Genomic DNA, 11,175 nt, shown 5'->3' with positions numbered 1-11,175 from the left:
CAGTGAGTACTCCAGTACATCACACTACCCCAGAACCACAGATCAAAAGGTCAGGACACTATGCATTATTAAGTTCACAACGGTTTTCCATTATTCCCTCAGCAATAACTGCGAGCAGGACGCCGTCACCATCTCCATCATCAACGGGCTGACATCAGTGTACTCCGCCACCGTCATTTACTCCATCATCGGCTTTAGAGCCACGGAGAACTATGACATATGTTTGGACAGGTACAGTTTTATATTACTAATAAACTACTACTGTCCACAAAAGAATAATATTACAAAAGCAAACGTTAGCTGATCAGATTAGATGTGAAAGGCTTGATGAATTTGAACTGCAATACCTACTTCAACCACTAGGTGTGACTCCTACATACTGCACCTGTATATTCAAGTAATATCGCACAATTTGGCTGATTTTACTGTATTTTAAATTAAACAAATGCAGCCTTGATGTTTTAAAATTAATTTTGAGAAAGCCCAGGCTGTTGGTGATTAAAGTAACCTGCATGATGTGTTTTTTAATTAGCAAATAAAACAAATATTATGAATACAAACATTCGCTGATTCACTTACAGTGTAAAGCTTGATCGTCAGGCACGCTTGCTTCTTTTTGAGTTGTCAATCTGGCAACCTGTGTGTGCGTCCGTCGAGTCGTCTTTGAAGGGGCCAATCCAATATTTTGAATTTGGACTGCAATACCTACTTCAACCACTGGGTGTCAATCCAACATACTGCACCTTTAATTTTAATTTTAATACACAATTTTGCTGTTTTGCTGTATTTTTTAAGTTTAAATAATTGCAGCCTTGACACCTTAAAAAAATTACTAGAGATCTTACTGACCTCAGACTATTTTAGCGATTAAAGTAACCTGCAGTATGTTTAAGAAATAAAACGTATTAATTATTTATATATATATATATATATATATATATATATATATATATATATATATATATATATATATATATATATATTAATTAGCAAACATGCCCTCTCTTATTTGTTTCGTCAATCTGGCAAAATTTGTGTGAGTCAAGTTGTCATCATCAGGTGAAAAAAATCTCAAATATATTATATAAAAATATAAAAATATATTAATTAAAAAAACATACCCTCTCTTATTTGTGTTGTCAATCTGGCAAAATTTGTGTGAGTCAAGTTGTCATCATCAGGTGAAAAAAATCTCAAATATATTATATAAAAATATAAAAATATATTAATTAAAAAAACATACCCTCTCTTATTTGTGTTGTCAATCTGGCAAAATTTGTGTGAGTCAAGTTGTCATCATCAGGTGAAAAAAATCTCAAATATATTATATAAAAATATAAAAATATATTAATTAGAAAACATACCCTCTCTTATTTGTGTTGTCAATCTGGCAACATGTGTTTGCGTCAAGTTGTCCTCGTCAGGTGAAAAAAACCCAATCAAATAGTCTGAATTTGGACTGCAATACCTAGTTCAACCACAAGGTGCAAATCTACATACTTTACATTAAAATAATACTACACAGTTTTGCTGCTTTTAATTAAATATATGCAGCCTTGATACTTTCAAAATAATTGCGAAAAAACCCCTGGCTATTAGTGATTAAAGTAACCTGCAGTATGTTAGAAAAATCCACACGAGTTGTTTTTTATTTGACAAATTAGACAAATATTACTAACAAAAACATTAGCTGATCAGCTAATGTGTAATGCTCGATCATGAGACAGGCTAGCTTCTTTTTTTGTCATCAATCTGGCAACTTACCTGTGCGTTGAATCATCATTATAGGGGTTGGGTGACAAAAACCCATCCAATATTTTGAATTTGGACTGCAATACCTATTTAAACCACTAGGTTGAATCCCACATCACCTTTATATTTAAATAATATCGCAAATCTGGCTGATTTTATTGTATTTGTAATTAAACAAATGCAGCCTTGATGTTTTAAACTTAATTATGAGAAAGCCCAGGCTGTTGATGATTAAAGTAACCTGCATTTGCTGCAAGAGCAGTTTTTTTTATTAGCAAATAAAACAAATATTACAAATAAAATCATTCGCTGATTCACTTACAGTGTAAAGCTTGATCGACAGGGACGCTTGCGTTTTTTGTGTTGTCAATCTGGCAACCTGTGTGTGCGTCAAGTCGTCTTCGAAGGGGCCAATCTAATATTTAGAATTTGGACTGCAATTTTGCTGCTTTTATTGTATTTTTAAGTTTTAAAAAAATGCAGCCTTGACACTATAAAGATAATTACTGTAGATAGTCAAGTTGTCATTATGAGGTGAAAAAAAAATCGAAAATATATTATTAAAATATGTATAAAAATATTTTAATTGTCACCCAAGGGTAATACCTATTTAAACCACTAGGTTGAATCCCACATACTGCACCTTTATATTTAAATAATATCGCAAATCTGGCTGATTTTATTGTATTTGTAATTAAACAAATGCAGCCTTGACGTTTTAAACTTAATTATGAGAAAGCCTGGGCTGTTGGTGTTTAAAGTAACCTGCATTTACTGCATGAGCAGTTTTTTTTATTAGCAAATAAAACAAATATTACAAATAAAAACATTCGCTGATGCACACAGTGTAAAGCTTGATCGACAGGGACGCTTGTTTTTTTTTGTGTTGTCAATCTGGCAACCTGTGTGTGCGTCAAGTCGTCTTCGATGGTGCAGAGTGAAAAAAAAAACAATCCAATATTTTGAATTTACACTGCAATATCTACTTCAACCACTAGGTGTCAACCCTACATTCAACCCTACATACTGCACCTTTAAATTCAAATAATATCGCACAATTTGGCTGACTTTACTGTATTTTAATTAAACAAATGCAGCCTTGACACTTTCAAAATAATCAGGAGAAAGCCCACGCTGTTGCTGATTGAAGTAACCTGCAGTATGTTTGTGTGTTCACAGTAATATTCTGTCTCTGCTGAACGCGTTTGACCTGCCGGAGGGAAGCATCACGGAGAATAACTACACGGTGGCTCTTCAGCAGCTCAACATCAGCAGACCAGACATCATTCAGGAGCTGCAGCTGAAAACCTGCGACATGCAGACGCTGCTGAGTGAGGTACTGCAGATCAGCTCAGGATAAATAATAAACACTGATGTTGAGTTGTGATGCTCGGATAGTAGCTAGAAGGCAAAGGGTCGCTGCTATCACCACAAAGCCACACTCATTCACTGAACAACTCAGTGTCTCTGTTCTCACATGAAGAATGAGGGAAATCACGTTGCAAGATGGTTCCGAGTTTTCCCGAGTATAACTAGTCCACTATCTTGACTCATAAACACCTGGTCCTTTTACTGAGATAGCAAAATTCATGTGGCTCAAATTCGGCCCACACCAGACACTCGCATCCGGCCCACATCCCGCATGAAATGATGGCACTAGGGTGGCCCACTACTGTTTGCCAGATCTGGGCCACAATTAAGCCACAGCAATACCACAAATTCAGCCAAATGAACCAGAACTGACCCTATTCTAGGCCACAGTTTGCTTTTATTCTGGCCCAGATCCGGCCCACACCAGACACTTACATCTGGACCACATGCTGAATGGAATGATGGCCCTAGGGCGGTCCAATCCTGTTTGTCAGATCTGGGATACAAATAAGCCAAGGCAATACCACATATTAGCCAGAATTCAACCAAATGAACCAGAACTGACCCTATTCTGGGCCACAGTTTGCTTTATTCTGGCCCAGATCTAGCCGATTACTTTTAATAATGAATTAAACATTGATAAACAGTTACAGCGGCCCAAAAGAAAATGTATATTAAGAGGTTCAGGGCTATGAGCCCAACTAAATCAAACCCATTTCTCCATGGTGGTGACTTCAGTCTATGTGGTCCACGTATGTTTTAAGATAACTGGGGCACATTTTCCATATCTTCTCTGGGCCACTGTAGGCTAACGGCGGCATTATCCAGAGCTTATTGGCCTGAATATTCACCAAAAGTGGCCCACATTTGTTTTAAGATAACTGGGGCACATTTGCTATATCTCCTCTGGGCCGCTTTAGGCTCACAGCCACATTAGCCAGAGCTAACTGTGCCGAATATATGCCAAATGCGGCCCACATTTGTTTTAGGATAACTGGGCCCTATTTGCAATATCTTCTCTGGGCCACTATAGGCTCTAATCCACATTAGCCAGCGCTAACTGTGCCGAATATTCGCCAAAAGTGGCCCACGTTTGTTTTAAGATAACTGGGCCAAATTGTCCATATCTTCTCTGGGCCACTATAGGCTAACGGGGGCATTAGCCAGAATTTACTGTGCCGGATATTTGCCAAAAGTGGCCCACATATTTTTTTTAAAAAACCTGAGCCACATTTGCCAAACCTTCACTGGGCCACATTAGGCTCACAGCCACAATAGCCAGAGCTAACTGTGCCGAATATTTGCCAAAAGTGGCCCACATGTGTCTTAAGATAACTGGGCACCATTTGCATCTACCCATGTGAGCCACTTTGGGTTTAGACCCAGATTACCCTTAAATGACTAGGCCACTATTTTGCCAACTGTGGCCCACATTTCTCCTCTGTCATTTGGGCCAAATGTATCATTTTCCATATGGGCCACATTAGGCTCACATTCAGATTACTTTTGCCATAAGTGCCAAATCTTTGCCTTAAATGGCCCATATATGAATGTGAATCTTTGCCCCCCCTTTGCCATTGACCAGGTGGGCCACTTCAGGCTCACATTCATTTTATCTGGGCCGAAGGAAGACCACCAGTGCAGCATAACTGCCTAAAGTGGCCCACATTCGCATGCTATCTGGGTCCAGAATGACACCTTTGAAAGACTCTTCAGTGAAGTGTGCAGCTGTTGTTTCTGCTTTAAAACAGTAATCATGGTGAAAAGTGCCATACATATAACCCTGAACTGAATTTAACAGTGCTGTCGTGTGTTTGTCAGGGTGTTGAGGGAACGGGTCTGGCGTTTATCGTCTTCACTGAGGCCATCACTAAGATGCCGGTGTCTCCTCTGTGGTCGGTGCTGTTCTTCATCATGCTCTTCTGCCTCGGGTTGTCCACCATGTTCGGGAATATTGAGGGTGTTGTGGTGCCGCTGCAGGACCTGAACCTGCTGCCCAAGAGATGGCCTAAAGAAGTGTTCACTGGTAAACACTCCCAACCAGACCAGATTATTAACCCTTGTGGATTTTTAACAAAGCAAGGACATTTTTCACAGTATTTCCTATTATATATATATATTTGTTATTATTATTTCTTTTAGTTTTGCTGGAATAAAAGCAGTTTTTTATATTTGGAACTATTTATTTTTAATTAAATTAGTTTTATTACCTTATTTTTTACAGAACAAACACTGTTGTACAATGACTTGCTTAATAACCCTCGTTAACCTAGTTAAGCTGAACACTGGTATCTCGCAGTGTAACTAGTATAATATTGTGTTTTCAGGTCTTACGTGTGTGGTGTCCTTCCTGACGGCGCTGGTGTTTGTCCAGTCCTCTGGTAATTACTGGTTAGCTCTGTTTGATGGCTTTGCCGGCTCCATTCCTCTGCTGGTCATCGCTCTCTGTGAGCTGATCGCTGTGGTTTACGTCTATGGGATTGACAGGTAAGAGTCAGCATGATATCACAGTGGTTTGTTTCCTACATGTTCCTGGACGTATGGTGCATTGACATCCTCTTTTAATCTCTCAGGTTTAATGAAGATATTAAGTTCATGGTGGGACACAAACCCAACATTTTCTGGCAGATCAGCTGGCGGTTCCTCAGTCCTGTCATCTTACTGGTCATCCTGATTTTCTACTTCATCACGACAGTCAGCAAACAGCTGACCTACAACGTCTGGGACCCTCAATCGGTAAATGACTGTCTAGATCTTCACTTACACTAGTCAATCATTTCAGAACGCTCCGCCACAGGTTAAACCATGTACAAAAAATAGTTTGCTAATTTTTAGTAAGCTTAGGTAGCTCATCCGCATCACCAGTAACTCCTCCCCTTCATCAGTAGCTCCTCCCCTTCACCAGTAACTCCTCCCCTTCATCAGTAGCTCATCCCCATCACCAGTAACACCTCCCCTTCATCAGTAGCTTATCCCCATCACCAATAACTCCTCCCCTTCATCAGTAGCTCCTCCCCATCACCAATAACTCCTCCCCTTCATCAGTAGCTCATCCCCATCACCAGTAACTCCTCCCCTTCATCAGTAGCTTATCCCCATCACCAATAACTCCTCCCCTTCATCAGTAGCTCATCCCCATCACCAGTAACTCCTCCCCTTCATCAGTAGCTCATCCCCATCACCAGTAACTCCTCCCCTTCATTAGTAGCTCATCCCCATCACCAGTAACTCCTCCCCTTCATCCGTAGCTCCTCCACTTCACCAGTAACTCCTCCCCTTCATCAGTAGCTCCTCCCCTTCACCAGTAACTCCTCCCCTTCATCAGTAGCTCCTCCACTTCACCAGTTACTCCTCTCCTTCATCAGTAGCTCCTCCACTTCACCAGTAACTCCTCCCCTTCATCAGTAGCTCCTCCCCTTCACCAGTAACTCCTCCCCTTCATCAGTAGCTCCTCCACTTCACCAGTTACTCCTCCCCTTCATCAGTAGCTCCTCCACTTCACCAGTAACTCCTCCCCTTCATCAGTAGCTCCTCCACTTCACCAGTAACTCCTCCCCTTCATCAGTAGCTCCTCCACTTCACCAGTAACTCCTCCCCTTCATCAGTAGCTCCTCCACTCCACCAGTAACTCCTCCCCTTCATCAGTAGCTCCTCCACTCCACCAGTAACTCCTCCCCTTCATCGGCAGCTTCTGGTCTTCAACCTTAACCCCTCCCCTTTTTATGTAGCTCCTCCCCTTTACCAGTAATTCCTCCCCATCATCAGTAGCTCCTCCCTCTCACTGATAGCACCTCCTCTTCACCAGTAAGCCTTCCCCTTCATCGGTAGCTCCTCTCCTTTACCAGTAATTCCTCACCTTCATCAGTAGCTCCTTCTTTTCACCAGGAACTCCTCCTCTTCACCAGTAACTCCTCCTCTTCATCAGTAGCCCCTGTCCTTTACCAGTAACTCCTCCTCTTCATCAGTAGCCCCTCTCCTTTACCAGTAACTCTTCCTCTTCACCAGTATCTCCTCCCCTTCCTCTTTAGCTTCTCCCCTTCACCAGTAATTCTTCCTCTTCATCAATAACTCCTCCCTCTCATCAGTAGCCCCTCCCCTTCACCAGTAACTCCTACTCTTCATCAGTAGCCCCTCCCCTTAAACAGTAACTCATCCTCCTCATAAGTAACTCCTCTTCTTCATCAGTAACTCCTCCCCTTCTGAAGTAGCTCCTCCTCATAATCAGTAGCTCCACCCCTTCATCATGGAGTATCGTGTACAAAGAGTTCCACATTCCACATGTATGTTTAACAGCATCATCATGGTATTTAAAGTGCACTGATTGGTTTATTTAATGTGAGTACACTACTTATATTTAATTCTATTTAATTTATACTACAAGATGAGGATGTGACCTGTTGTTTTGCGAAGGTAAATCTCTGTGTCTGTCTGCAGGCTGATTTCCCGACTCTTAAAGAGGTGGATTACCCAAACTGGATCAGTGTGGTGATCTTCGTTCTGGCCGGCGTCCCCAGTCTCTGCATCCCCGGAGTGGCCATCGGCCGAGCGCTCTGGAGGTGCTGTACCAGAAGAAAACACAAGAGCATTTCAGAAAAGCAGCAAATGAGTGTCAACACAATCGCATAAATACAGTGCGGAATTATGTAATAACACGATGTGGACACTATATGATACACTCGCCTTTCTGTCCTGTATATAATGTACAATCGATAACGTTTGTTATTTAGAGTCGGGAGTTATTTATATGTGTCATGTTAAGTTTGCAACATAGGCTCATACTGGAAGTGTAGCCCTGTATACATTTCTGGAGATCACGAATTATGTATCCAGAGGTGCGTATGGCTGCATTTCATTTTAAAACGAATGCTACGGTGTGGTATGATGCTGGTCATTTTCACGCTTACCAGCTGACCGCTTACCCCGGTATAGACGGTTTTCCTGCCAGTTTGTCCGGTAGCTCGCCATGTACATTGGCGGACTTGAGGAGCAGAGAGGAGTTGACCATGGCGATAGGGTTTGAGTCCGGTGAAGAACAATTCCAGAAAGCAGGTAGGACAAAAAGAAAGGCTAAAAGATAAAATAAACAAGTAAATAGCAGCGTAAGAATGTGGTCAAATCTGAACACATGGTTTAAGTAGATGTTTACGGTTGTTATTTGTTTAATATTTACCTGTCCGTGTCTGTTTCGTCTGTCTTCCTGGTTGCTCTTCCATCAGCCGGTCAGACAGAGCGCCTCCTAGAGGCCTGGCTATAGTGCAGAGTTCCCTGTGGAGCACTCCAGAGCAACCGGAAGGCGAGTCGGGCGGGGCTTCACCTTTAAAAGGCAGCCCCAAACGCCAATTCGACGTCAGTTAACCTGGCGAGCGAGCAAACTACTGAGGTGCCGTGAGCAATTTGTGACCTGTCTGTGTAGAGTTGAAGTCAGCATTATTGTCTGCGCAATAGCCTAGGGGTTAGTGCGCTGACATATGGTGCAGTAGCAGGTCAGAGTGTCCCGAGTTCGAATCCTGGCTCGAGGACATTTCCCTACCCCCTCCCTCTCTCTCTCCAACTTCGCTTCCTGTCTAAATACTGTCCTATCTAACCAAAGCTAAAAACAAATCTTTAAAAAAAAGTCAGAATTATTAGCAACACGTTTATTTTTCCCCCCAATTTCTGTTTAACGGAGAGAATTTTTCTTCAGCACATTTTTAATCATAATAGTGTTAATAACTCATCTCTAATAACTGATTTATTTTCTCTTTGTCATGACAGTAAATAATATTAGATGGGTTAATAATTCTGTCTTCAACTGTATATTAGGGTGATTGACATTATAGAGTTTGTTTGCTGTTATTTGTTCTTTTATTTTTAGTTATTTGGTTAATTTGCTGGGTTTTTGGGTTATTTTGGTTTTCACTCTCGTACACTGTAAATAAATCACATCAGCGAGTTGTGCCATCATTTTTTGAGGAGGTTCTTGTTTTACCATACTTTAAAAAGCCACTACAAGCCATCCTGGTTCGTCAACCTCACACGAAGGCTTTTCTTTTTCTGGATTGCTTTTGAAAACACTATTGGTTGGGTTTAGGGAAGGAGAAGGGTAGGTCAGTCAGTCAGTGGACAGCGGTCTCTGATGTATTTACATGAAAACAGCAGGCTTGATTGGCACTTCCAAGAGAAATTTCAGATCTGAAAAAGCGTACACAGCGCCCTCTGGTGGATTCGTGAAAACTAAAACTACAAAAAGTAGCTCCTGGGATGAATTTGGCGCTCTCCAAAAATGTATATAGGGGTATATTTTCAGAATGAGCCTGGGTTTTAGGTTTGAGATATACAGAAGTCAACATTTGGATGAAAACCTTTCTACAAATTTGTCCTAAAACACTTCTTTTTGTCTTAGAACAAACTTTATTATTATTATTATTATCCACTATCAAATGTTGACTACTATATATGATCCTGACCACTTTAAGTGGAGAGAAAATATATATATATGTATCATTATTTTTTGTATTCTGTTATTTCATGACTTTTCCTAATTAAATAAGGTATTTTCAGAAATGTGTTTTATCATTATTATTATTATTATACTCACACAACCACTGAGCCACCATGCCACCAGCCTTAATTTTCAATAGAGTAATTTTTAAAGGTCTTTTAATATTTGATTTTTAAATAAAATTAATTCTAACTATAAAAAAAATATTTGAATTATTTATATTAATATTACATTCTAATTAAAAGCCTTTAGTTGTTAATTATAGTTAACAGTTATGTTTAGAAAAATATTTAAAAATGCTTTATTTTACCTGATTAGTGTAAATGTTTATTAATGTTTTTACATAAAAAATATTGATTTTATTTTGCCTTTAATTGAATGAGTTAATTCACTAATAACAGCAATAGTAAAATAAATTGTGTGTGTGCTTACAAAAATATACCATTTTAAGAATATTATATTTTTATTCCACATTAATCATCTTACTAATAATAATACAAATATATTTTACTGCATTTAAAGCATTTATTGTAATATAATGTAAGCCACATTTGAAGTGTTTTTTTTATTTGTGTTTATTTTTTTAATTATAATTAATTAATTTATTTTTATATTAATTCTCTGATTTATCAGGGACCGTACTGAATGCTTGATTCTGATTGGCTGATGAGCTTTTAACACCTTTAACTTTGCATTATTTTCTAACAATTCATCAATTATTCCTGGCATGTGTCGTCTGTATAATTTTCCACAGGTGCTGTATAATTAATTCAAGAAACCTTGAACAGTTTGTCCTTAAGATTGTACAGCTCTTATCTATCATTGTTAAATTAATAGCTGTCTGTTCTGCCTTTGTTCTAATAGAGATTGACTGGTGTGTTTCCCTGTGTGATGCACTTTCGGTCAGGATACTCATTTTACAGTCTGCTGGAACCATCATTAATTTATCTTATCTAATGGAAACACACTGCACAATTCAATCACAGAGGGTTACAGATACTAATGCAGTTCTGAAGCATCCCGACAGCTGATATTACAGCTAATACAGAGTAAAACTGACACTTCACATTTCTGTTATCTCATTGGTAACACTACATATATACAGTAACATATAATCTCATTGACAACACTACATATGGTGACTAAAGCAGGCTGTTTCAGTTAACCTTAATTAATGCAACAGCTAACATGAACAAACAATGAACAACACATTTATTACACAATATGTTCATGTTAGTTAATGACAATTTAGTTGCTCATAGTTCGTTAACTCACAGTGCATTAACTAATGTTAACAAGCATGACTTAGGACGTTAATAATTCATTAGTAAATGAACAATGATTGACAAATGCTGTACATCATATTGTTCATTGTTAGTTCATGTTAGTAAATACATTAACTAATGAAACCTTATAGTAAAGAGTGTTGATTAATAATATTGTCAAAAATCTACAATAACTTGCTTAAACATTTCTCTTCAGAGCCAATATCTCAGCAAATGTAGGTCTAATAATTTTGCATGTAATTATTAATAGTTACTTTAAGCAAATATGCAAAAAAAAAAAAAAAA

The 11,175-nt window shown here is 39.0% G+C and overlaps 1 protein-coding gene across 3 annotated transcripts in view; it reads left to right on the top strand.

Annotated features, from left to right (window-relative positions):
• slc6a19a.1 (solute carrier family 6 member 19a, tandem duplicate 1) overlaps nt 1-9,666 on the top strand; it is a 14,668-nt gene extending 5,002 nt beyond the window's left edge. Inside the window, exons 6-12 of one of the 3 annotated variants that reach the window (XR_015945207.1) lie at nt 1-2; nt 103-231; nt 2,932-3,088; nt 4,945-5,149; nt 5,451-5,610; nt 5,697-6,927; nt 7,069-8,707. The exon at nt 1-2 is cut by the window's left edge and continues 111 nt beyond it. Coding sequence is in view for 2 of the 3 variants with exons in the window: in NM_001098178.1 (NP_001091648.1) it covers nt 1-2; nt 103-231; nt 2,932-3,088; nt 4,945-5,149; nt 5,451-5,610; nt 5,697-5,859; nt 7,558-7,749 (1,008 nt within the window). In the remaining variant the exon portion in view is untranslated. 3 annotated transcript variants of the gene reach the window in all.
• Nucleotides 9,667-11,175: the final 1,509 nt, after the last annotated feature.

The sequence above is a fragment of the Danio rerio genome, chromosome 19, assembly GCF_052040795.2.
Source record: "Danio rerio strain M-AB ecotype USA chromosome 19, GRCz13ab, whole genome shotgun sequence".
In the NCBI taxonomy this organism is placed as follows: Eukaryota; Metazoa; Chordata; class Actinopteri; order Cypriniformes; family Danionidae; genus Danio; species Danio rerio.
This window is presented reverse-complemented; position numbering and strand designations above follow the sequence as displayed.